The sequence below is a fragment of the Chaetura pelagica genome, unplaced genomic scaffold (assembly GCF_000747805.2).
Source record: "Chaetura pelagica isolate M959 unplaced genomic scaffold, ChaPel_1.0 scaffold408, whole genome shotgun sequence".
Classification (NCBI taxonomy): domain Eukaryota; kingdom Metazoa; phylum Chordata; class Aves; order Apodiformes; family Apodidae; genus Chaetura; species Chaetura pelagica.
Window position 1 is genome coordinate 703,910 of NW_009954229.1, and position 27,118 is coordinate 731,027.

Consider the following 27,118-nt stretch of genomic DNA (forward strand, 5'->3'; position numbering starts at 1 on the left):
GCTGTGGATGGTGTGTGCACTGGCTCGGAGGTTACCTGGGGTCCCCAAGCCTGCACCAAGAGTAAGTATTTCTTGTAACCCTCAGGAGGTGGGGGTTGGGCTGCCATGCCTGGCTGCTCTGCTGGCTGGGCAGGGGGGCTGCAAGCTGGGACTGGGAGGTGGCCAAACAAAGACAAGTAGGAGCTCATCTTGCTTGCAGTGTGTAAACACATTAAATGTCTCTCCAGGGCAAGTTTCTATCTTGATGCCTTTGAAAACCAAGTGCCTTTACAAGCAGACCCTGCTTGCCTTGCTCTGTGTGTTCCTGACTTACAGGCTTCCCAAATACAAGAAGTTTACATTTTTCAGCATTTGTGACCAGTTTCCTTCCCATCTGCCCCCTGACTTGCAGCCAGGTTCAGCTGGGCTCAAAGAGACTGGAGTGTATTTTCCAGTCCAGTATTTGAAAACTGGTTTAGTTCAGGTCAGTGATGGCTCTTTGAACAAATTGTTGGTGATGGCTGGGGCTGCAGGGACACAAGCTGTGTTTCAGTTGTGAAACACAGGTTTAGTAAAAGTGTGCAAACTGTTCATGGCTGGGACTGCCTGCTGGGGGTGCATTGTGGTAATGGTCAAAAAGGTTGAAGAAGTAAGAAAACAGGAATCTCCAGAGGCTTGGGCTGCCTGGCAATAGCCATGGATGTTCTATTCCAAATGTGAAGGACCAGCTGCAGGTGCCTGCACAGCAGGGCTTTGGTTAGCTGGCCCCAGCAGCTCCTCATCCCCTCCTGCACTCACCTATCTGCAGAGGACATGCTGCTCCTGCCCCATGGGTACCAGGGCTGGGCACTTCTCTGGATCACATCACATGGTGCCCATCCAAGAAGCAGGTTCCATTATCAGGCTCTTAACTTGACAGTGGTTGCTGAGCAGCTCTACTGCCTTTTCCAGCCTCCCATGTGACTCCCCCACTCTGAGAACTGGCTGTGGCCTCTCCTGCCCACAATCAGCAGAGCAAGGTGCAGTCCTGGTGCTCTCTCCCTCACCAGCTGGCTTGGGAAAGCCTCTCTGGATATTGCACAGAGGCTGCAAACAACCTTCTAAGTGTGGAACTTCACATGAAGCACCAGGCTGCACCATGGATGTCTCTTCTGTAGGAGGTCAGCCAGGCTGTCCTTATCTCTTAACCCTTCAAAGCTGTTCCAGCTGCCTGTGTCTTTCTGATGCTCCCTACTTTGGGAACATCATCCTGCAAGTAAAGATCTTTGATTTTCCATTCCTGAAACACAGTCTAGAAACCAGTGAGCAACCAGCCTTCTCTCCTTACTGAGCCATGTTGCTGGTTCAAGAAGAGTCTCTCACCTTCACAACTTCAGAACCAATTTGCTGCAGCTGGAGCCTAATGCTGCATTAAATGAGGTTTCAAGGTAGAGAAAATGCTAAATGAGATCTAATCCTTTCTAGCATATCTAAATATTTTTAAGTAGCTGAGTATTTGTAGCAAATTGCTTCCCTGGAGTGTTTCTTCTGGCCCACAATTACACAAACACTGGTGATGTCAACATGAGAAGAAGGGACTGACAGTGGGGTTGGGAATATCAGAGCACTTGTCCTGAAGCCCCTGCTCCAGAGCCCAGCCCTGGAGGATGCTGCCTGCTGCAGCCTGGCCAGCCATGCATCCTGCTGCCTGTTGCAAAGGGGTTGAGAACAAAGGAAGTGGTGTAAAGTCAGAGTAGGAGGCTGGTGTAGCTCCCTGCAGCATCTGGCATGCTCACTGGCATCTACCTGCTGCTTCTGCTAATGGCAGTGATTGACCTGTAACCACTGGGGTTGCTCCATCTGAACCAGCAGCTCAAGTCTGAGATCACTTCCAAAAACTTTTTGATACCTTCATAAAACATTTTCTACTAGTTACTGCAGCCCTTGGTTTCTGGGGAGCTTCTCCATTAGCCATGGGGAAAGAAGAGCTGTGACTGGAAGCACCAGTTTAGTCTCTGACTCCTTTCCCAGGCTGACCATGGCATGAAGAAGGACACAAGGATTGTTGTCCCAGGTCCATGACTCTGTTGCCCAGTCTCAGCTATTTGGTCTGAAACAAACACAGAGGTGTGGCACATTTCTAAGCTGGTCTAACCACTCACCTATTAATCTATTAGATACATGGGGGGTTTATTTTCATTTTGGAGTCTTTCAGAACTGTTTGATGGCTGAGGCTTCTCCTGTCCCAAGAACAGAAGGTAGAGAGCATCTCTTTCAGCAGCCTGGGGAGACTTCTAGCCAAGACTGAGAGATTAAGGGAAGCAAGTTGGCTTTTAAAGGGAAAAGCAGCTTTTAAGCTGTGGAGACAAGGAAGAGCTGGGCTGAACATGCAGGGAGCAAAGCTGAGATGTTTAAAATGCTTTCCTGGTTGCAAGGGTAATGGAGTAGGAAAGAAGTAGCAAACCCCTTTGTTTTGCTTTTTGGACTCTCTTAGCACAACAAGGGATGTCAGGTGGTGCAGACCTGTCCAGATTGCTCCTGAGCATTCCTGTCTGACTTGCTGTCTCAGCTATTTTGGTTGCAGTGAGGAGTTTGCCTCTCTAAATGACCTCAGAGGCTCCTCTAGCTCCACCTTTAGTAGCACATCAATATTTTAGGCAGAAGAAAGTACAGAGACCAGGCACCTACAGTTGCAGGGATGGATGTTCCCTCAGAAGTGCCTGAGAAACTTTTCCATCAGGCTCATTTCCTTTCAGCTGGCTTTGTGCTGTGAAGTCACTTGGATGCTCTCAGGACCTCAGCACCCATCTCAGTAGTGTCCTGCAGGCAAGGTCAGAAGGAGGCAACAGGGTTTGCTGGGGAAAACTGACTCTGGAGTGAAAAATGCAGGTTGTTCAGCAATGGGAAAATACTCTGTGCCTGTGAGGTCTGAGCTCCTGATCAGCCATGACTTTGCTCCTGCATGAGCTGGAGACTCCTGTTTAAGATGTGGGATTACTCAGGGAGTTCCTGACCTTGCAGCACTGCCAGTCTGCAGCATCCTGAGAGCTGCTGCCCAGCTTGGCTGCCCAAGCAAGGAAGCTGCCCATGCCCAGAGAACCCTCTGCCCTCTCTCTGTGCTCACTTGGCTTCCTGTGATCCTGAGCAACCACCATGAGCTGCCACACGGGGCTAAAACCCCTCCCTTCCACCTGGTTTAACTGTTGTAGGAGAGTGCAAGAAAACAGCAGCAGTTGAAATCCAGTCAGCTGTGTCCTGCTGCTGCTCAGCCACATTTCAGGGTGCTTTTCCCTCTGTCTCTGCTGTCCCGGCTGGGCTTCTGCCAGAGCAGGGAGTGGAGAAATGCTGCTGTGTGTTCCCTACCTGCTGTCCCCCACTTTTGGGGTCCTTCTGCTGTGGCTGGGGAAAGGACCCAGCAGGGAAGTGCCCATGTTGCAAGCCTGAGGTTATTGAACCCCATACTGGGGGGTGGGTGGTGAGATGGGGGGGATGTATCTCACTTCTCTCCTATGCTGCCCCTGGGACTTTTGCTGCTCCTAATCCCAGTGGCACTGGGGGTGCATTGGCTTTTCTAGGACACTCCTGGTTTGTGACAAAACACTTATTTGCTGCCTGTTGGTGCCTGGGAAACCAAGCTGTGCCAAGCCTGTGGGTACCTATAACCTTCTCTCAGGCTATAATTGCTTGTTGCAGCTCTGAAGAACATGGGTTTAAGCTTTTGATTTTAAAAGTTATCATCTGAGGAAAGCAGAGTCCCCTCCTCAGGACAGGTGAGGTCAAGGTCTCCAGCTCAAGCTGCTCAGCAGTGACCTAAAGCCACACGAGGTGTCACCCACTGCCAGGTGAGACCTGAAAGGAGCTGCTGCCTCAGTGAAAAGTTGGTGTCCAGGCAGGCAGTGCTTCCAGACCTGCATCTACACCAAAATACAACTCCTCTCCCTTCTCCTGGAGAATCCAGGAGCTCTGCTAGAGTGGGGGATTCACAACAGTCCATCCCCAGAGAGGTGGGACCCTTCCCACTGCTTCCATCAAACTGCTCCACTGGTGTGCAGGTCCTGACCAGGACTGTTGCAAAGCTCTGTTCTGTGCTACCTCCTCTGCTGAGCTGGCCAAGGAGTCTGGTGGAGCTTTCTGGGCAGCTGTTGTGCCTTGGCAGGTTCCAAGGTGACTGTTCTCCCCTGCTTCATTCCAAGAGAAGGCAGGAAACCTGGTCAGTTAACCTGTGGTTCACAAATGGTGACATCTGAGCTGCTTACTGGTGGATATTTAGGAAATAGAGAAATTGGGTCTTGTTGTTACATGAGAATCTTCTGGGGTTGGTGCTACCAGGTCCTCTCCTCTCTCCTTGCCCTCACAGCCACCTAATTAGACTAACTAGACTACAAATCATGTTTGCTTCAGAATCATTTACACTGTGTCCAACAGGGCTGGGCAGTTGGGGGAACACTTACTAGGGTTTAGAACAAAGAGCTACTGATTCTCTCTTGCTCCTGGGCTGTGTGTGGAATGCAACCTTCTGTCTGTCCTCCTGAGTGAGGCCAGGAGGGCAGCAGGGAGCTGTGCTCTGCTGCCTCTGAAGCTCCTTGGCTCTCCTGGGACATCCTTTATTTATGCTTTGCTGCTCTGCCTCCCGTGCTGAGCAAGTGGTGGTTCTAATGCCTCTTCCACTGCAGAAATGCTTGTTTGAGGGGAGACCTGTGCCTCTGGGCAGGAGGAACCAGCACAGCAGCCAGCCCAGCCCAGGAGCCCAACCTGCCTCAGACATGTTCACTCTGGGCTCCACAGATCCTCCGTGCTCTTGGCTGTGCTTTGGTCACCTGCAAAAGCTGAGCTGGGAGATACCTCAGCCTTAGGCTCCAGAACAGTGTTCAGCTTCTGCTCACGTGGGTACTGGGGTAGCCAGCTCATGGCTTCCAGCACATCCCTTGGGCAGCTGATCTGTGTTGTTTAAGAGGCCTGTTTTGTATGAAAAAATCATGGAAATGGGGTAGAGAAGGTGGTGTTTCTGTTTTATCTTCTTATGAGGTGTGGATTTACAAGGAGCTCAGGAAGGTGCTGCAGCAGAAAAGTCACTTTTTACCTCATTCTGTACATTCTCTTCAGCCAAACTGGTTTTGATGTTGCTAAGAGCCTTAGATAGGTGCCCAAAGAGAGCAGAGGGTCTTTGAGTTGCTCCTTGCTGGTGTCTTCTCTTCCTGGTGAAGCTGTGGCTTAGATGTGCTGCTTCCTAATCCCTTCCTGGAGCCTGAGAGTTGAAGGTGCACCATGGCCTGCAGGCTCTGAGCAGGGAAACTGATTTGGTAACTGATGCAGAAGCAAAGTCTTGCCCCTTGCTGGTTTGAGAAGGAATTGAAGGCTTCTCTTGCTGCCTGCACTGAAAGCCCCAAATTCACTGTAAGGACCACCTGGTCCATGAGGTGCTTCAGCCAGAGTTGAGATCAGAACATTACTCATTGTTAGCCCTGGGAAATAGGAGCAGTGGGGGGAACTTCAGCCAGATTGATGTCTTTATTTATGCTGAGTGGTACTTTATACCAGCCTGCTGAAGCAAATCACCATGATAAAATGTCAGAAGCTGATTCTTTGTAACCTTTGGTAGAAAAACTCCCCTGTCTAGAGGAGTATTTCAAGGATGAAATATTCTCCAGTGCAATGTGTGAGTTGAAACCCTCTTGAATTAAGATACCCTCAGAATAGGCTTTAGATACAAGTTAGACATCATGTAAACAGGCACATGTCTCCTGCCTGGAAAAAAAACTTCATCTCAGATGGGTAACTAAGCTCATTTCATCCTGAAAATCCTCCCTCTGTCCCCAAATGACATGGCTACACATTTATTTTCTAATGATCCTCAAAATGAAAGAAAAAAATGTCAAAATGACTTTGTGGTCCTTTCTTGGTCATCCTTGATCTCTGGAGCAGATGCCTGATTCCACTGGCATCATCCTGGCTCACCAGTCAGCAGCTCAGAGCTGGGGAGGCTGCTGGAGATGCAAGAAGTCTCCCTGTGGTTGTGGTGGAGAAATGACAGGGATAAAGCCCTCTCAGCTCTGCTGTGGGGATGCAGCTCTGCTAACATCAGAGGTGGTGCCTCATGCTGGGCTGTGTGATGCTCTGAAGTGGCTGGTGGACCATTCATGATGGCTGGGTCACACTTTGGGACCCCTGGCCACAGTGGCACAGGGCTTGTTGGGAGTGAGGAGATCACGTTGCCATTAGGAGTTGTTGGCAAGTGTCATCAATGAAAGAGTCCCTGCTTGTCAACCCCATGTCCCAGCCCCTGCTGAGCTACTTAAGGAGCAGCTGATTTGTGAGGTCTGGCTTTGGATTGTCACCTCTTTTCTCTGCCCTCTTTTTCACCTCAGACATCAGAGATGTTAAGTCTTATCCCATCTGACTTGGTGAGGCTGCTCCTACACCTGCCCCTTCCCTAACCTTGTACAAACCTTCTCCAAGTCAGACAAAATCTCCTTTACCATTTAACTTCCTCTGACTGGCTGCTGAGAGGTTACAACTCCTTGATCACTGGAAGTCATAAATCTACCATCTCTTGTCCTTTCTGTAGCCTGCCAGGAATGAAAAGCTGCATCCTCAGCCACCCCCAGTCTGCCCAGTTCCACTGACTGCAAGGAGGAGAAGCAAACAGCCCAGCTCCTTCCCTGTTCCCTGCCCAGGTAACAAGAAGACTCAAGAAGTCTTTTGGCTTTTTACTTTGCAGGTTGCACTTTAAAAATAGCTCTTCCAGTCCCCCCAGGAGATGAATAATTAGGAGAAAGGCACAAAAGCTTTGCCACCTTCTAACAAATTACAAAGACATGACAGAGGTTGTCTAATGGGAACATCTTAATCATGGGATTAACAACACAGCTGAGGCAAGATGACTTATCTGGAAAGAGAGGAGCCAGGGTGTGGCTTAAAAAGCCCCCTCAGATCTGTCCTGGCTGAGTTACAGGCAATAGTTCCTTGTGTCCTGCTTTTGACCTGTTGGAGATGGTGATCAGTATTTGAAGAGAAGGAATGCAGATCAGATGGTGCCAGGCTGTTCTCAGGAGTGGGAATTGAACAGGGAAGAGATGACAGTGGAAAACCAATAGCAAACTGTTGTGGGGAACATCTCCTCAGAGGACATGTCACCTGCCAGTGTCTTCAGGCACCTGCACGTGCAGACCTGCCTCAGCCTCTCTCCTTTCCCAGAAAATGGTGCTGTAGTGACAGTTCCCAGGGGTGGGGTGTTCCCAGGGCTCATCTCTCTGTGCCATCTGCCTCCCTGCCCATGTTGGACATGAAGATCCCCAGGGACCTCCTGATCCGTGGGAAGGTTTAACTCCTGCAGCTGAGCCACCTCTGTTAGTCTGCAGGATTCAGCAGTGAGTTTCACCAGAAGTAAAACAAGCCAGGAAGACAATTAAGCTATTGATTCAAGATCCTGTTGGGAAGGAACCTGCAGTCAGGCTACACTAATAAAGCAACATGGGTTAATCAATCACTGTCAGCAATTTTGGTTTAGGCAGGAGCTCAATGTTTTCTATTATTCAAGTTATCTTGTGTTTGGAGAGTTTCCTTCTGAGACACAGGGGAGTTTATTATCAGTTTGTTGGCCCTGGACTTGTGTGTGGATATTGGGAATCACAACTGGAGCTGTCAAGGGGTCTCTGGGTATGTAGAAGTAGCTGCTAAGATACTGGGATCCAGCCTCACACAACCATTTGTCACTCAGGATTCCAGTCCTCTTCCCAGCTCCCTATTTCCAGGTGGCTCTGCTTTGACAGCTGTAGTCTGACAAGCTGTAGTTCTTGTGTGACTGTTGCAGTGAGGGCTTGTCAGGTTGGCACCAAAGAGGAGCTGGCCAGGCAGTGGGTGCCAACAGCCTTGATGTGCTGTCAGGGCAGCATCACTGCAGAAGGAGGCAAAGGAAAGACCATGGACCTGGCTGAGGAGGAAGGGTAGGTGGGAGCCACAGTGAGATCCTGGGAGTTCCTCAGTTACAGCTGCTCCTAAATGTACCTGCAGTAATTCCTTGGGGCTGGAGGACAGGAACAAAGCTGTTGGGTGTGCAGTCAAGTTGAGACTCTCAAATGAAAAATAACGAGCCCTGTGGACAGAAGATGACTTAATTCCCATCAGAAGAGTTTGAGGGATGCAGGGTTTAACAAGCTTTTGGGTTGAAAAAGGTCTTCTTGTCTGTTCCATCACTCACCTGGCTTCTCTTGCTGAGCAAGGCATTGACTGTCCTGGAACCTACATTTTTTGTCTAACTTTGAAGACCCACCCCCCTCCCCACCCCTCCCCAGGGGTGCAGTGTGTGCTGGGGGCCAGGACCCTCTTGGGACAGGGTTTCCCCATCGACTTGGTGCTTTTGTTTGCATGAAAATGCATCCTAAAATCACCCTGATTTATAATACTGAAGTGCAACTTTTCTAACAGCTGAGCTCACCCTGTGGACTTTAAAAGGTCTTCTCATTCTGATGGCAATAAGAGCTGGCACATCTGGTGCTGAAGTGAGACTTTTGATGGGAGACCCTAGTGTGGGGCTTTGTTCCAAATTGGGCTAAAGGGGATTTCTTTTAACAGTAACCTGGGTTTCCTCTGCAGTGGAAACTCTGATGTTCAACCAGCCCTGATGAATAAGATGTTGGAAGTTCAGCACAGCAGGTCACATTTTTGTTCAGCCTTCACATGGGTATAATACATAGTAAAGTTAAATCCCTTGACTGCTCAACCTAATGTGCTCCAATTCTGTTGGCATTTGGCCTACTATTTCAGAAAGGAAAATGTCACTGCTGACCTAAATCAGATTTACTTCTAAGAGGCTCTGGGGTGAAAACCTGCCTCCTTCAAAATCTAGAGGCAACCCTTGCCTGGATTAGAGTGGAGCTGGTTCCATGTTTTCCATACAACTCTGTGGCAATAGGCAATAGGTTTCCAGGATAGTGCCCTCACTAACAAAGGGTGAGCCTCCAAGCTCCAGAAAGTCAGTTTTTAATGAGCATCTCAAAACCTGGATGTGTCAGGGAACACCTTGTGTCTGGTCTGGGATTGCTGCTGGGAGCAGGTTTTGTTCTGGATTTTCCCATCTGAGCCAAAACCCGAGGAGCAGATGTTGGCCTTCAGCTCTTCCAGCTGCAGGCAGAACCCCAAACTGGGAAAGGTGGAGAAAAAGGTGGGATGGATCAGAAAAATTAAATATGGAGAGAAGCAACCATGAATTTTTCTAATCCTTTCCCAACCCAAACATGGATAGAAACATCCACTCATTTATCTTTGCAAAACATAAATACACCTTTTTTTCCCCTTAATTCTAGAAGATATGTTCAAGACAAATTATTTAATTTCAAGCCTTTGTTCTGAGGCTTTGTTTCAAAGCCTAGTTGGCCCTTTGGAGCAGAGACATGGGAACCAGGAGGCTGGGTTCAACTTCTGCCAGGCTGGGCAGAGGACTTGAATGTCCCTGTCCAGCTCTGGTCCTGTAACACCAGGACAAGAAAACCTGCTCCAGCTACAAAACTCTCAGGTCCAGGAGGGTTTTTTAAATGTGACTTGTGGTGAAAGAAAGATTTGGGACTATTTGGTGCCTGTTCTTTCTTATTAGTTTAAGGCTGTGAAGTTGCATTTGGTGGGCAAAAACATCCTCCTCTGCCTGAAAGTGTGGTCTTCACATCTGGTCACAATGGCAGGTGGCAAAAGAACTGAGAAAACAAGGGTTTTTTGGTGACTTCAGAGAAAAAAGTAATCAAAATACTTCAGGCACAGTTAAAAGAAATGGGGAGAGAAAGGGGTAAAAATGCAGAGTCACTGTTTGGGGCTTCCCCTTTGTATCTGTGCTCCCCTGCTGCTGTCTCAAAGCTGGTGGTACTGGTGCCCCTCCTGCTGCTCCAGGGAATGAAATCCCAAAGCTCCCAGAGCAAACTGCTTTATGGAGTGGCAGGGCTATGAACCATGGCAATGAACTAAAAATCAGGCTGGCTTGGGAGGGAAAGTGTGACAACCCCTCTCCAGATGTGACAGAAAGGGGCCAGGCACACACCAAGGCACTTCATCCCTTTTATTGGCTGGAACAACAAGTTTTTCTCCTGCATGTGCTGAATTTCCTTTTTTTTCTTTTTTAAACCTACCCCATGAATAGCACTTTGACCATTTCAGCAGCTGACATGCTCATAAAGGCCTATTAAATCCTGCCATTTCCTCTGTGGAGCAGGAGTAAGTCAAGCTAGACACAGCTGTGGAGAGGGAAAGGCTGCTCTGAATGTGAGGGTTGATTAAACATCTCACCCTCAAGGCACTTAGCATGTAGGAGGCTTCTGTCACTGTCCTACCAATGCTCCTTCAAACCACAGTGACAAAAGAAAAGGGGCATTAAAGCAGAGTGAGACATGTCCCTGGCAATGCCACCCCAGCAAAAGGTCCCTCAGGCTGTGGCACTGCCAGCAAAAGGGGTGGGAGCAGCCTGGGAAAAGCCCAGACTCGTGGCTGATGACACCAGGATTTCCATCTGACCCAGGTCAATGCCTTGTGGCACTGCAGGTGGACCTGGTGTTGTCACCTGAAACAAGCAGACACTTTGGTTTGGCCAAGAACTGGAGCCTTTCCATGTTTCTGCACCATGTGGGGTGCAGCAGAAGAAGGGAACAGCCTGGCAGGTCTCTCACCCTATTTCTTAGGGTCACAAAGCAATTTTGTCTCAATTGAGCTGCTCTTGCTGCCAGTGGAGACCCAGATGGGCACCAACCCACACTTCCCTCTGCAACAGGTTTGTATTTCTCTTGCTGCCACCATCACACTTTGCTGATATTTCCCAGTAGCCCTGAAGAAATGATAATGCAGGTCAGTAGAGGAGGCAGACAAAGATAAATTTAAATTAAATGATGCTTGACTGGCCATCCTGCCACTATGACAAGAATTCCACCCTGAACTCAGCTTTGAGGCTTATCTGGAATGAACACAAAGTTGCCCAGGGCTGGTAACCCAGCTAAAGAGGTTTTGTGACCCCATTTCAGGTTGAAAACCCCAGTCTGAGAACTGCTGAGCTTTCTGGAAGTTAAAGCCTTGCTTGTAGTGGTGTGAAGTGGAGCTCTGCTTAGGGAGATGGAGGCACAGGGTGACACAAGGTGACATAAATGCCAAGTCTGGGTGACTGAAGGCACCTGCCTCCATCCCCTGCTCCATATTGCAGGTGGACTGGAAGGGAGAGGGAAATAGTTTTAGTTGCTGTGATGAGTTTCCAGCACTCTGAGGGATTCAAATATGTTCTAGCTTTTTCCTGCTTCCAAAAGCACTTCAGTGGAAGATGCTGAGGCAGTGCTGCTTGGTTCCAACAGCAGCAGGTCTTTACTGTCCCTGTGGATCCTGCTCTGTTGGCCCTTGGAAAACCACCCAAACATCTCCAAAATCTGGCTGTGGGGAGAAGGAGGGAGCCCATTCCACCCCAGGGTCCCCTAAAGGGTTTTTTTTTGAATGATTGTAAAAGAAATTCAGGGGTGAAAAATGTTGGAAAACAGGTTTGCTTTTGAAATGCATCTTTCATCCCTCTGTGGTGGATGTGGATGAATTACTCACAGTGCATAAATGAGCTGATGGGCACTGCCTTTTTGTGATTCTTTCTCATGGTTTCAGGTGAGAGATTTGGTGCTTAGAAATTCCAGACAAATTTGGTGGCAGCTTCCAGCAATTTCTTCAGACTGTTTGTTTAACACAAGGGGTGTCCTTGGGGGTCTGCTCAGGATGTTTGCTCCCTCCCAGGTGGTGACTTGTGCTCTCAGCTGGGTAACAGGATATGACAAGTGCTCTTCCTGCAGGTCTCAAGCAAAAATAGCTATTGTGAACCAAAGGATTTCTTGCTTTATGAGGGGAAAAAATGGCAATTGGTAGCAAATGGCCAAGACATGCTCTTGGGGGGAGGGACTGTTGGTGCTTATGACCCTGTGCAGACACTTACTGGGCTTTTGGGACCTCTACTACATCTCTCTTTTGCATGTGCTAAAAGGCAGCTTGTCATTATTTCCATAGCCTTTGATTTATCCAATGTAAATAGCAGAGAAGTCTTCGGAAGTTACCACATCCATGTGTCTTACTCTTGGTTTTTTTCTAATATTCAAAGTTCTCTGAAAAACTTAATTCCCAAAAAACCAACATCAGTGGCCCCTCCATCCCTTCCAATTGCCTTCAGATTCTCTCTGCCCTGGTTTGCCCATGGATGAGAACCTGGGCACTATGGCCATGTCTGTGTAGGTCTTCCCAATGTCCAGTCTTACCCTGGTAGCTCTAAGGTGTCCTGCACAAAAGCTCCCTTCAAACCACTGTTCCCTGTGGGCTGAATCACCATGTAACTGGTAATGCTGGAAGCATGATTTAATTTGGGGGTTTTGCTGAGTTATATCCCAAATTCCTTGTTCCTGGGAGCTCTCAGTGAGGACTGAGGACTCAGCAGCCCTTGGTCCCCAGTGTGCTGGAGAACAGCCCCAGCTGCTCCTCACTCCCTCTCTCATGAAGATCTCAAGTTACTTCTTGTCAACTTTGGATATTTTCCACCAAGTTATCTTGTTGTTGCCCTGCCCATCCTTATTAAAGGTCACCAAATACTGGGCCACTGTCTGGTGGATCACAGTTGCTTTCTACATTATCTTTTCATGTGTTTTCAGACCGTTAAAACTCTCCTCTTGCTTTTGGCTTTTGTGATCAAAGCATCATTGATGCAGTGATCTCACCCAGAATGTGCTTTATCTCTCCCAGCAACTATTGCCTCCTCCTGTGCTGCTGCTCTTGGGTCTTTCTTTTTCTCCAAATGCTTTTCCCCTTCTCCACCCACTCTGGCTCTGGCTGGGCAGTGCTCCAATGGACCAGCTGGGGAAGGAAATAGTTACCTTTTTTTATAAGAGGGAGGGGAAAAAGGTAGAATGGACCATATTTGTTCTGTGATGAGGCTCCTGGTACCACCCTAAGCAGTTACTGACTGTCAGCAAACCTGGTGAATAGAAAATTGTCTTATAAACTGCTTTTAAAGGCTGAAAGGTCTTAAAAAGGATTTAGCACTATCATAGGAGACAACTTTGTTTAAACAGTGTCATTAGTCTCCTGCAGGGCTGTTTCCCTTGCTCATTTTTCTCTTTTCTTGTTTTTTTTTGGAGGGTTTCTTTTTCCTGATTCAGGACTGAGGTTGTTTTAACCTCCTGGAAGCCACAAGGAGCAGCCTTGGGCTGGGTGGGTGAGCCCAGGACCCAGCTTTGCTGTGAAGCTCCTGGGAAATGGGGACTTTAAGACAAAGAAAGGAAAAGGCAGGTTCAGAAGGAGCAGAAGGTGACATGGTTGGGGTGTGGATGCCCCTTGTCATCCTTGGACCATTCTCAGAGTCAGAAATCTGAAAGGCTTCATGAAACAAAGGACATGGCAGAGATGCTAGTGGTGCTCACATGAGCTTGGGCAACCAAAAACCTTCAGAATCCACATAAACTCTGCCCCTTTTTGATAGCAAACAGTGCTACAAGGGTCAGGGAACACGTGGGGATTCAACCATCTGAAAAGCAGTCAAGTTAGGAGCAGAGCTCGGTGTAGTGCAGGGCTCGAAATGGGGACATCTCTGCAGAGGGGCTGGAGCTGGCAAAAAAAAAGTAAAAGAGGAGGCTGTTGGCAAAGTCTTTTCACAGATTTGTCCTTCAGGAATGGTTCATAGAGCTGAAGAATGGCAAACAGAGCACTCTGTGTGAAAGGAGGAGGAAAAGCAATCCCGGCAGCGAGTGGCTTTTCACAGGCTGCAAAGCTTCAGACAAATTGTGAAGGAAACAATAATGGGATGAAAATAGGATGGAGTCCAATCCAGAGTTACAAAGGCACATTGAACCTGCTTGTCTTCATATTTTTTTGTTGGTAGGGGAACTGGTTTCCTCCACAAAAGAAAAATGTTTCTTCTTCAGCTGGCTTTTGGTTGAGTAACATCTCAGGGATGTTTCACTGGCTGAAGAGAAATGAATCATCTGTGCTGAAAGACAACATTGGGGCATGGAGAAGTAAATATGAATAGGTGATAAAATCATCCTGGAGAACTGGTTCTTAACAGCCAGAAGAGGGTTTTGCTGGGGCTGAAGACCCTGTTGGTGATGAGTTTGAGTAGAGCTTGAGGGATGCATTGATCACAGCAAGGCTGGAGCAGTGGTGGGGGTCTGCATGACCCTGGAGGACCCTCCATCCCCAAAGGTACCATGTCCAAGCCACTAGGGATGGCAATGCAGGATTAACAGGATTTTAAGCAAAAGAAAACTTGCTGAAACTGCACAGGTTTTCATGCAAATCAGTTCTAAGAGCCCAAATATTTGTAGTGCAAAGCTAAGGCTGGGAAGGTGGCTGAAGTGACCTTGGTGAAGGCCAGGACTACTCTGCAGGAGATGTGTGCACCTTCCCCAGCTCTGTCCCTGCACAGCCATGGGTGTCCTCACCTCAGCTTTGCTTTGCATCAACAAATCTGGGATACCTGGGACACTGCTGGACTTGGGCACCACCTGATAGGGGATGGGATAAGTCACTCCAATGACCCCTTTGCCCTCATTTCTTTCAGGGATGTGGTTACATTAGATGAGTGCTCCTGGGAAGCAAAAGCTGCCAAGGGTTTGGTAAGAGCTGCCCCAGCAGGGACACAGGAGCTCCTGCAGGAACCAGCCTGGCCCAGGGAGCATCCAAAAAGGCACCATCTCATTACCTGCTACTCTGCAACTTGCTGATGGAAATTCCCTTCTCTGTTGCTCCTGCTGTCCTTCTGTGGCTCATCTCGAGCTCAAGAATTCTCTTGCTTGGGAAGGAAAGTCCCACCTGCCCTTCCCTGTGGGATTTTCCAGTGCTCCTGGAAAACGAGGCTGCCAGCAGAGGGCACACAATATATGAATATGTAGATACTGTATAGGTCCTGATGGTGGCTGCCTCCTGTCAGAGCACCCTGAGCTCTTTTTCTGAAAGGAGAATTGGAGGTGAGGAGTGAAGTGACTCGTCCGAGGCTGGAGAACACTGGGAGCAGAAGACATGTCCTGCGTGGCAAAACTGAGATATTCACTTACCCTGTCTCAAGCAGGCTTTGATTTGGTTTCATTTCATAGAATCATAGAATCTTAGAATGCCAGATTGAAGGGGACCTCAAGGGTCATCTGGTCCAACCTCTCTAGGTACTACCACAGTTTATGTGAGATGGCTCAGCACCCTGGCAGGCTGAGACTTAAAACTGCTTTTTTGGGGGGTTTCTCCTTTTGCCTGGCTGCAGGGCACTGAGGAGCCATGCTGAGACTTCTAAAGTCTGTGGGGATCCTTTGGGCTGCTCAGCCCAGAGCTGTCAGGGCAGAGCAGTGGAAGCAGAGGTGACCTTGCTGCAGTTTCCTCCTCCTGGTTGTGTCCATATCACGGGCACACAAGTGTGGAGGAGCAAACAGTAGGGTCTGCTCACCTCCTTCCTCCTCTGCCCAGATTGGAGGTTCTCTGGCCGGGGGCAAGGATGTGGTGCTTACTCAGGTACCCAATTTATGGGTGCTTAACCCTTCTGCAGCTTAGATGCCTTTGTGCCTGCCCTCTGTTAGCACAGCACCCAAACAGCTTTTAGCCCTTAGAGGTGAAGGTGTCCCTGAGCCACGTGTGCTTGGCAGCTCTTACCTCCTTCCCAGACAGCTCCCATCAAAAGCAGTTCAGTGCACTTCAGCCTTCACAAATGGAAATTTCTTCCATCTCCTTCCAGGTCCTTGGGGTTTCCAAATGTCAAGTTGTCAACTGCAAATGCTGTTTGAAAATGCTCAGTAAGGTGCAGTCTGTTGGCATCAGTCAGTCACCAAAAGACAACCAGCTTGTTCCTTGCTCTTCTCTTTAATATTCCCTCCCAGCAAAGCTCTGGAGATGTCATTAGGAGCAGTGAGCTCTTTGGAGCTGGGCTAACAACTGCTGAGTAGGTTGTTCCTGTGTAAATAATTTGCTTCTCTGTTTCTCTCTGTGCCATGAGCTGAGGACAGAGAGTCCTGCCTTGGCATCTGTGGCTCAGGGATGGAGAAGGTGCTGGCCCTGAGCATGTGGAAATGGTGCTGCTCCCTCTGCACCTTCTGATGGGGGAGCAGCAAGTGGACAGACCTGGTAGTAACCCCAAAAAGTCTTGCATCATTCTCTAGGGCTGGAAATGCCAAAAGAGTGGTGAGAGGAAGGGAATACTGATGCTTGCAGCTTTACCAGATGTGGAGCCTCAAAGCTACCACAAATGAAGCTGTGATGGGCTCTGAACCTTGTCCTCCCTCTCTGTAGTCAATAGGGGAAGTTGTGCACAATGAAGTGACCATGCTGGGCCAGAAATTGCTTGTGTGGCAGCTTTCAGTGCAATAATCAAGCTCTGTTATTAATGTATTTTTGTTTATTTATCCACCCAGAATTTCTCAGCGGGGTCTGCTTTTCCTCTGCATTATTACAAAGAAGTAGCCTATTAAATAATTCCAGAAAATAACCCTGAAAATTGTACCTCAGCCTTAAGAGGAAGGGTTGAACATGTCCCTGGGAGGTCTTTGTGCTTCTCACCTGAAAATAATAATTGTAATTAGCTTTCATGCCTGCCCTTGGGTCCAGCCTAATAAATCCTAACAAACAGTAGCTGATTGAAATACATCCTTGTGAGTTATTTAAAACAATAAGTGTGCTCCTCTCCAATGGAGCAGTTAAGGATGTTGGTGGGTCACCAGCAGATCCCCTTGCAGTGGAAGAGAAGGGAGGGTGGAAGAGCAGAGATTTGATGTTTTCCCTGGGGGATGTGAAATGCTGACTTGTAGATGGGTGAGGAAGCCTTAACTAATAGAAATGTCTCTGTCTGCAAATCTTCAAGGCTTCTGGTGGTTGGTTACCAGGTGATCTGATTCTGCTTAAATAGCAGAAGGGATGAGGTGCAAGGAGTTTGAGCTCAGCTTAGTGGCAGTTGAAGACTGGATGGAGGCAGGTTGTGCCCACTTCTGTCCCTGTGCAGACAGGCTGAGGGAGGATAAAAAGCTATAACTTGCATGATGGGGGTGAAAAAAGTTATTGATTACAGCTGGATTCTTGTGAGTTACCCAGATGGCAAAAATGTGAACAAACATATTTATGTTCCAGCTGCTTTCCAAATTAACATTTTCCCCCTCACAAAAGGTGCTGTAACTCTTCTACAAGTCACATCTTCTGAATTGTCAGGTTTCAGCAAACTGGATTTCCTTTAACAGAAGAAATCTTATTTTTTAAAATACCTGCTTGGGTTTGAGCTGCTTCTCTTTCCCTGCTTCATTGTGGGAAGGCTGGAGCAGCTTCAGGTGACCCCTCCAGCAAGATGGACTGAAAGGTGACAATGAGGTCCAGAACTCCCTGGTTACCCTGAGGAAAAGAGCTGCCCAGAGGTGCCCACCAGCAGCAAACCCTCCTCAGACATTCACAGGCTGGGATGTGTTTGCTAAAATGACACCCCTGTGCTTAAACACCCAAACCAGCCTCTTCCTCTGGGCCCTGCTCTGCATCCAGGCTGTGTTACTCAGAAATGTGTTTCCCTTTGCATCCTGATGCCTGTTTAGCTGCCCCCACCAAGCTGTTCTTTGTCCTGCAGATACATTTAACCTATTGCTTCTACCTTGTTTGCACCTCTATTTACTTGCCTGCCTCCAGTGGCCTGTAAATAAGAACAGGCAGAGCTAGTGAAAGGGCGAAGGTGAGTTGGGGTTGGACTTGTAACATTTATCTTCTGTTTGCAGAAGTCTTGTGCTCCTGATACATTTTTGATACAGATTAAGTTGCACGGCTCTCATTTGAGCTACCCAGGGCCTTGCTGCTGGGAACAGGTTCTGTCTTTTTCAGAGTCATATCCTCCTCTGTGTCTGTCCCTCCCACCTGCTTGGAGCCCTGGGACATGAGGGAAATGGGGTCTGTGTAGGGCTGTCCCAGGGCTGCCCCACCAGTGAGACCCTGGAACATCTGTGTCCAATTCTGGAGTCACCAACATAAGAAAGACATGGAACTGCTTGAGTGTATCCTGAGGAGAGCGATGAAGATGATCAGAGGGCTGGAGCACCTCCCCTGCAAAGATAGGCTGAGGAAGCTGGGGTTCTTCAGCTTAGAGAAGAGAAGGCTGTGTGGTGACCTTACAGAAACTTTCCAGTATCTGAAGGAGGTCTACAAGAAAGCTGGGATAGGGCTTTGTACATGGGTGTGTGGTGAGAGGACAAGGGGCAACAGGTTGAATCTTAAAGAGGGGAGATTCAAGTTGGACATTAGGAAAAAGATCTTTCCTGTGAGGGTGGTGAGATGCTGGAACAGGTTGCCCAGGAAGGTTGTGGCTGCTCTGTCCCTGGAGGTCTTCAAGGCCAGGTTGGATGGGGCCTTGAGCAACCTGATCTAGTGGGAGGTGTCCCTGCCCATATAGGGTTGTTGGAACTAGATGATCTTTAAGGTCCCTTCCAACCCAAACCATTCTATACCCACTTCTGAAGTACCCAGCAAAGAGCATTCACACCCTCTTTTCCTCTTAGCATCACTCAAAATCATTCCTTCTTTTTCTGAAGCATCAGGGGGTAGCAAAGCAAAGAGGTGACTGCACAGATTTCAGCTGGCAACTCTGCTGTGCTTGGAAGGACTTGCCCTCTGGCTGCTAAAAGCCCCTGATGCTTTTCCCAGCACCTGCTCCTGTGGGTGCACCTTGGCCTGCCCCTGGGGGTGCCCCTGAGCTCCTGCTCAGCTCTGCCTCCTTGCTCTGAGCAGCTTGTAGCACTGATGGAAATGCTGGGTGACAGCAGATGTGGGGAGATATTTCAGAGTCAGTTTGGTCCTCTGTGTGCTTCTTTATGGTGACACTAGGATGTCCCTAAGGCTGTAGCAATTCTGGATTTTCTCAGGAGCTTGATCTGGGTGAAAATTTAAAGCTCTGGGGTTTGGAGCTGCATCTCCAGCAGGACTGTCACACATGCCCATTGCACGTGTGTAATGCTCTGGAGTTTGTGGCAGCAGAATATTCTGGCTAAGTAAGATTCCCACCCAACCTCGTACCCCTGTTCATCTACCTCTGCCTGGAAAACCCTGGGGTCTGGGGAGCAGAAATAACTTCATCTCTAACTTGTATGTTTGTCCCTGACAGCTGTCACTCAGATCTTCTGAGTCTTGCAAGTCTTGGAGAAGTTGATGAAGATTGGGTGGCCTTTACCCTTCACCAGGACAGTGGTGCTCTGCATCCCTATGTGGAGGTGGCCATCCCTCCATCCATCCATCCCTCCATCCATCCATCCCCCCAACACAGCCTGTCCAGGGCCACGTCAGGGGAGGAGAAGACCAGGTGTTTTAGGCAAGGTTTGCACTGGGGAGGTGACTGTGCCTGGCCTGGGCCTGACACGTGCAGCTGGTCACTCTCTATGGGTGGGGTTACAATAGCCAACATGCTCCTCATGTCCCACCATGCTCCAGTTTGCATGTGGGAAGCAGGACACTCTGGCAGCTCCTGGGGGTGCAGCATTTGGTGTGGGACAAGCCTTGGCCAAGAGGAATGTGGTGGCTCTTCTTATCCAGACAGGGTTGGAGGGGTTGGACAGGCACCTCCAGAGCCCTGCAGCAGGGCTGCTGGCACAACCCTTGTTATTTCTATAGATGTTTTGGGAGGGAGTTAAATTTCCTGAGAGCAGTTTATACTTCTGCTGTGCATTTGGTCCAACGCCTTCTAAACCAATCACTCATTTAACTCTGATTGTGTAAAGAGATGTTGATAGATTGAAATTTTGGCCTTACAGCAATAAAACCTTTTTAAATACTGCCCAAGCTGAAATACTTATTTTTGGCTTTGTTAGCTGTCTGAGGTGATGAAAGGCTTTTTTCAGGCAGCTGCTCCTTATGTCTTGTGCTGTCAGCTGTCCCACAGAAAGGGAGGAAAAGATGGTACATCACACAGGAACTCATCCAGGTGGGTTTTGAATGTCTCCAGTGAGGGAGACTCCACAACCTCCCTGGGCAGTCTGTTCCAGTGCTCTGTCACTCTTACAGTAAAAAAATTTTTTCGGATATTCACCTTGAACCTCCTATGCTCCAATTTACACCCATTACCCCTTGTCCTATCACTGGTCATCACTGAGAAAAGCCTAACTCCATCCCCCTGACACTCACCCCTTACATATTTGTAAACATTGATGAGGTCACCCCTCAGTCTCCTCTTCTCCAAGCTAAAGAGACCCAGCTCCCTCAGCCTTTCCTCATAAGGGAGATGTTCCACTCCCCTAATCATCTTCGTAGCTCTGCTCCCCTGAATTCCAGGTGCTGTCCATGGGTTTGCAGTAGTTACTTTTGCTCATCTCTTCAGAGTTGGAGATGACTCAGATTCCACCAGCACTGACTGTTTTATTGGAATGTCCCTTAATGTCCAGGGAAGGAAATGTTAATGTTATAGTTAAGCCTCAGTGGAGTCTGATGGTGCTCTTGGCTCCCTGTGTGACCCCCAGGTAAAGTCTGGGGGGTATAATGTTGCTGTATCTCTGTGGGGATGCTCATACTTTTTTTTCCCTGCTTTAGGCCTCATGAGGCTGTCAGAGTTAGAGGAAGATGGACTCTCCATGCCAGGGGTGATGTGGACACTGCAGGCCCACGATCTCACCTGAGCTCTGGAGAAGCCACCACGGAATGGGAACGTAAAGGGTGATGGGGCTGGGCTGAGTGTCCCATCCAAAGCAATAGGGAGACAAATCCCAGGGCTGTGCAGCGTGGGCCTGGGTACCTGGGCCTGGCAGTGCTGGAGCTGGGTGGGCTGTGAGGGTGGGAGGGGAGCAGAGCATCCCTGCCCTGTGCCCATGCTGTGCTCCAGGCTCAGCCTGGGGCACGTGGGCTCATTGGACCCTGGGCATCAGGCAGGGTCTCTGGGTAGAAGAACCCTCAGCCATGGGCTGCAAACTGCAGGTGTCTGGGCTTTGATTAGAGCCCCCAGAGCCCCGGCTGCTGCCCCACCAGGCAGGGTGGCCATGCAAGAAATCCAGATCAAATCAGCAGCGCGTTAAACAAGCCATGAGTGATTCACAATAAATTGTGTAAAGAACATTATATGACTTTCATAACATGAGGAAATTACTGCTGGAGATAGATGTGGAGCTGCTTAGATTTTATTTCCTGCTGCATTTAGAGTGAGTTTGCTCCTGTGTCCACACTGTCCTCCTGCCCATCACCAAGCCCAGAGCAGGGCAGCCTGGACATCCCCAGGCTACCTGCATGTGTCCTGGCTGAAAAGGACCCTGCTCAAAAGCCAAACCTGTACAGTGATGTGACAGAGAGCAAGATTTTTTGCCTCTTTGGATACACTCCCTTTGCTGTACAAATTGTCTTTGAGAGTGGGAAGAGAAATGTCAAACAATTTAGCATGTAGAAGAGGTGCTGCCTGCTTTCCTCTCTGTGGACACATAACAGCAGAGGCCTGTAGGTCCCAAATTAAGTTACTTCTCATGCAAAGCATCCTCTAATATATTCAGCCCATACATATTCTGTATATACCCCCTACGATGTTAAGTCCTCTAATACGTTCAGCTCTTCAGCATCATCTTCTCAGGTAATTCATTTAAACTATTAGCAGCTGTTGAAAAGATTTCTGTCTCACAAGATTCAGTTCCTACTGCACCAAAGGTCATTTTGTCCAGGAAATCAGCTAATCTGCACCATCAGCAGTTTGCTTCAGTGATTTCAAGTGCTCTGCCATCTCAGAACTGCATTTAACAACAAAATAATAAATTAGAATAATTTACCTCTGAAGGGGCCTGACCTAGAGTAGAGTCCCTTAAATGAAAAAATGAATTGTAATTAATTTAAAAAATGCTCTGATTCTTCTGGGGTGATATTGTCTTTTATTTGTCTTTAATGTTTTGTTGTCTTCTCAGTAGAAGAGGAACACATTTCCAGCAAGAAATCAGATCTGTGCAGCCTTTGAGATTTTAGTTCTCCACCAAAAGTGGGTTTGATACTAGCAACAAACTTGAAAGTCATTATTTTTGTCTTGTCTTGCCCATCTAATAAACAAATAGGAATGTACCAGGCACCTGCAAAAGTGAAACTGCTCTCATTCTCACTGAATGAAGCTACAGAGCAATCAGTGAAATTAAAGGCTATGAAATTGCAGCTCCATGAAGGGGAATTCATGGCTGTGATTTCTTGCCACAAGCAGAGTTATTCAAAATGTTATTCAAAACACACCCGAGATCTGGCTCACCAGGACCTGCAGGATGGTTAGAAAAGGTCTGGGGGAAGTGCTGGTGAATGGTACATGGTGCTCAACCTCTGAGCTTTACAGGTGAACTTACTTGCAAACAGAAGTGTGGACCAACACTCCTGTCCCAGGGACTTCCAGGGGGCAACAACCTGCACTTAAGGGTCTTCTTCAAGAGAGATGCTTCAGTCCTCAGGTCCATGAGAGAGGACAGGAGGCAGTGAGTTATTTGAAGGGCTGAGCATGAAGGCAGGGAAATGAAATATCAAGGCATGAGCTGATCTGGCTTTGATTGCCAGAAAACAGATCTGCAGCTCTTGGGCTCCTTGACATTGCTTCCTCCTGGCTGAGCAGGTGTCCATCTCAAGGAGATGAGGAGAAGGGAAGGCAAAAGGGGAATGTGGAGACCATACCTGTCTTCCCCACTCAAGGTGGTATCTTCCAGTAAGTCTGGGGAACTTTTTCAGGAATGCACTGAATGTTGCTGCCAACCTGGGAGCTCCTCTCCTGCCCTTCTGGGGCTGTTGGCTTAGGACTGACTTCATGTAGAAATTATTTTTATCAAACATTTATTATGGAAATATTCTATTTACAACATGTGCTGAACCAAAAAAACATGAGAAAGCAAATCTGAGCAATGTATTTTTTTTTGTTGCTCCTCAAGGACTCGGAGACTATTTTGCACAGTTATTTTGAACAGTTTTTATATTTAGCAAGTCTAAACATGAGATGAGAAGTAAATAAATCAAAAAGGCAAACACAGCAGAAGAAAGGGAGAAGCCACACTGCAGATTTTCAGCCTGTCCAAAATGTGTGGGTTTGCAATACACTCACTCAGTGATGTATCTGGAAATGCTGCACATTCAGCTCTGAGACTGGAAAGGCAGGAGAAGGTGGCTGAAGGGTTTTGAAGATGGATACCCTTGGGCTTCCTTAGCACAAAGCCAGAAGCTGTCAGGGGGCTCTTTCTCCTGAAAAACATTGCTATCCTGGAGGATAAAACAAGTGGTGGACTTGCTCACAAAGCCACTTTGTTGGTTGAGGTTCCATCCAAGTTTTGCCCAGGATTTAGGTGGAGCTTAAAGCCTTTGTACTTGTGTGGACCTCTTGGTGGGTTTCTCCAGGCTGGGTGACAGGGCACCTGAACATTGCTCCACAATGGCATGAAAATGTAGGATGAGACTTCAGGGGAAGGGAATACTCACTAAAATACTGAAGGTGAAGAAAGAAATGTTGTGTCTGCTCCTGCCACTGGGATGCAGGTCAAGAGCAATTGCCTCACAAAGTCACCCCTAAAGAGGGGCTGAGGGGGGGTATTAGCCCAAGGAATGGGCTGGGGGGCTGCACGTGGCAAAGCCAGTGGATTGGAAAGGACTGAGATCAGGGAAATTAAAAATTAGAGGAAAAGAAAGGATGCATGAGCAAAATACTGGATATTTTTTTGTCAGGAAAAGGTAAAGACTCCAGGAGGGAAGGAAGCAAGTGCTGGAATCTGCCCAGGTGCAGGCTGGCATTCCATAGCCAGTGGGTGATGAAGGCATGTTGAGTGCAATGGAAGAACCAGCCCTGGAGTAGGTGTTTTGTTCTACTGAGGGAATGAGGAACCATGGGTGAATTTGAAGTCATACAAATACACTTTTGGCTGGAGACGTGTTTACCTATCTATTTTAAAATGCATTTTAACATCATGTATTGCAATTAAAAATACATCTTAGCATCAGCCCAGCCAAACTGCCATGGTGCCAAGCTCCTTTTTTGGAAATTTCTCCTTAACATTTTGAATGTATTAAAAATTCATTGTTTCTAATACATTTTTTTCCCCTTCTCTCGTCAATTTATTATCTGTTTTTCATTTCCCTTCTCTTTTGTTAATCTTTCTAAATAACTTTAAAGTGGTCCTCCATCTATTTAGCTAAATGAATTCACTCCACAGATTCTCATTATTTGGAGAATGATTTATGCAAGCACTATTAGCTGGATTGTTCCTTGTTTGAAGGTTTTTCCTGCAATCAGAAAACCCCAGATTTGAGTCAGCTAGAATTAGACCCAGGATAAAAAGAATATGACAAAGTGTTCAGCACCTCTGTCAGAATTCATGTCGAAGAGGTCAGCTTGATAGGTATAAAAACACAAAGAAGCTTTGAACTGTGGGGCTAACCTACTTGATCTCATCTTAGCCTGGGAAATGTCAGAGCATCAAGCCCCAAAAGTCAAACTGGATTTTTATTTTAATGGTTTTTTTTCTCCCCAGATGATCCTCAGGACTCCAGGGAAGAGGCTGAGCCTCACGTCCAGCCCAGACTGGGGCACTAAGCTGTGCTCCACTGGGTGATTTACTGTCTGGGTTTCATCTGACAGCACACTCTGATGGCACACCCAGCACATTTCAGAGATGTTGGCAAAGGCTCCTCTTCCAGCCTTGCCAGCCAGGAGAGCGTGAGTTGTGCAGGATGCCTGGACCAGCTCTCAGTGTGCCTGTGACCTTGAGAAATTGATTTTGAATCTGGATGGGGTGTCACCTTGGCAGTGGGGCTCATTTGGGTTGCTCCAGACTCACCGTGTGGCAGCTGGGAGGAGCATCCTGCTGCCCCCCAGGGAGGTGGGCAGGCTGCAGGGCTGGAGACACACACCCTTCAGCAGGGCAGCTGGGAAGGTTTAGAGCCTTTGAGGTGTTGCAGGCAAGTGTGGAGGGAGAATATTAAATAGAACTGGCTGCTTTATGAAAAACACCTGAGAGAACTGGGGACTTTCTCCTGAAATCTTGTCTTTCTGGGACAGTTTGGCTGAATGACATCAAGTGGGGCAGATGAGGCAGAAGGTGAGGGGAGGTGTCTTCCATCTGGTTCTGGTTGTCATGGTTGGGGGCAGATCTGGTTTCTCAGCTGTGGAAACCATTGTGGCTCCAGTAGCTTTAGGAGCCTCCCAGGTTTGCCCTGCTGAGCTCCCACCCCAGTGAGCACCAACCACTCCCCTGGTCTGGGTTGGGTGATGTGTCCCATGATGAGACCCAGCTCTTCTGTCTTCCCAACGCTCACACATCTCGCTCTTGAGTTGCAGCACAGGGATCCCAGCTCTGGTCTCCAGTCTGTATGATTTAGGGGCAGATATGGACATCTCCAGCCTGCCCACCTTGCATGTGGACTGGAATCTGCCCAGGTGTCTGCCAGCAGGGGAGGATTTATTAGGGCCAGCTGAGAGCATTACACACCCCATTATGTCAGCTGTGATTCTGCAAGCCAAGTGCCCATTCAGGGTGTACTGTGTATCCTCTGATTGGTATTGATCTTAACATTTCTGGTGGTTTATTAATGGCAAAAAATACTGTGGCCAGATCCTTCTGAGTCATGTAAACCTTGAAGAAGTGCTAGTGCTGGTGGTGCAGGCAGCTGGAGTAAATGGAGCAGCATCTGGCCTATTCTTTCCAACTACTATATGTGAGTTAAGCAGGAAATAGGGGAGGAAGGAAATATTTCTGCCAATAAAATGTTGTCTCTTTTCAATAATGGTCACCTTTGGAATTGATCCTTTGCAGAAGGAGGCAAAGATCCTCACTGGGGTGAGGACTGGGCCTATTCTTTGCCAGACTTCTTCGAATTCCTCTGTTTCCCAATGAAAGCCCTTCTCAGGCACCATCATTGGTGTATATTAATAAGGTCCTTGGCTTTAAATAGTCTCCATCAAGCAACAGGTTAAGACCTGGCAAATGTCAGGCTCTGCCTGGCCATGGATGCCTGCAGCCTGCCATGGCTTTGAACTTCAACCCAGCCTCTGCTGGGGGCAGGGCAGGAGCTGGTGCTCCAGACAGCTGCTGGGGGAAGAGCTTTGAAGATGGATTTGTTAGTCTTGGGAGCAGCATCCCTCTCTCCTGACAGGGAGCTGGAGGGAAGTTTATGGCCTGGGCAGCTTCTGCTTCCTGACAGGGAGCTGGAGGGAAGGCACGGAGGGAAGTTTATGGCCTGGGCAGCTTCTGCCTTTGGGAGAGGGTCAAGAGGCCTTGTGAGCTCTTGGCTTGGCCTCACCTTCTCCTGATTCCCATTTTAGTAACCCTCCTTTTCTTCCTCTAAAGGCCATTTTCCTGAGCAAGATAATTTAGGAGTGGAAGAGGGTTTGCTCAAGGAGAGCTCCACCAACTCCCATACAAACCTTCCCTTCCCACAGTCATTTATGATTTGCCCTCATTAGCTTGGCTAAACGTGTGGAAACTCCAAGTGCAATTTCTTCTTTGCACAGTGCACGTTGCAGGCTGTGTCCTGCTTGTCAGAGACATTGTTTGCTCAATAATAAAATTGCCACATACTGTTAATCATAACCTGCAAACATCTAATAAACCAGCCATTGGAAGTGCATATGTAAACCCCTCTCTTCACCAGCCCTATTAGGCTGGGCACTTTCTGCTCTCAAAGTGCCATGACCTCCCTTTTCAATCAACTCCCAGTGATTAACCATGAAGAACAACATTGGGAGCTGCATTTGCAAATTGAATGTGGTGGTATATAATGAACTCAGCCTTTAAAACATTCCAGCTGAGGGGAATGTACTTAGCTAACATTTTTTAATCTTCCCCCCCCTCCACCTGCACTACATTCAGATATAATTAATAGAATTTGAAATAAGTCAAAAGAATAAAACTTCCTAAGTGGAGTGGAAGGGGAGGGTGCCTGTAAGGACTTTCTGTTATCTGTTTATTGGGATCCCTACAAGCTGAGCCCTTGAGCAGATTAGCTACTCAGCTAAAAATCCCTGCAGTTTGAGAGCCGATCCTTATTTATTAAAACGCACGCACCTCTAACTTGGCTTCACACGTTTATTTAGTAAAAAGGGATGCCGGGGGTTTCCCGGCGGCCGGGGCATCCTCACAGCCCCCCGGGGAGCGGGGCCGGGCCCCTTCCCACGCAGCAGCCCCTGGGGAGGGCCGGGGGGGGGTCCCACCCCCTTGGCCGGCGGTGGGAGCCCCCGGGAACAGGGGGTGAAGGGGCTGCACCTCCCCCT

At 48.2% G+C, this 27,118-nt stretch overlaps 1 protein-coding gene across 1 annotated transcript in view; it reads left to right on the forward strand.

The window, feature by feature from the left end:
- The first annotated feature begins 7,878 nt into the window (after window positions 1-7,878).
- Window positions 7,879-27,118, forward strand: part of CACNA1H (calcium channel, voltage-dependent, T type, alpha 1H subunit) — a 256,641-nt gene continuing 237,401 nt past the window's right edge. The window contains 1 exon segment of the mRNA XM_010003580.1: window positions 7,879-7,901. Coding sequence (XP_010001882.1) covers window positions 7,879-7,901 — 23 coding nt within the window.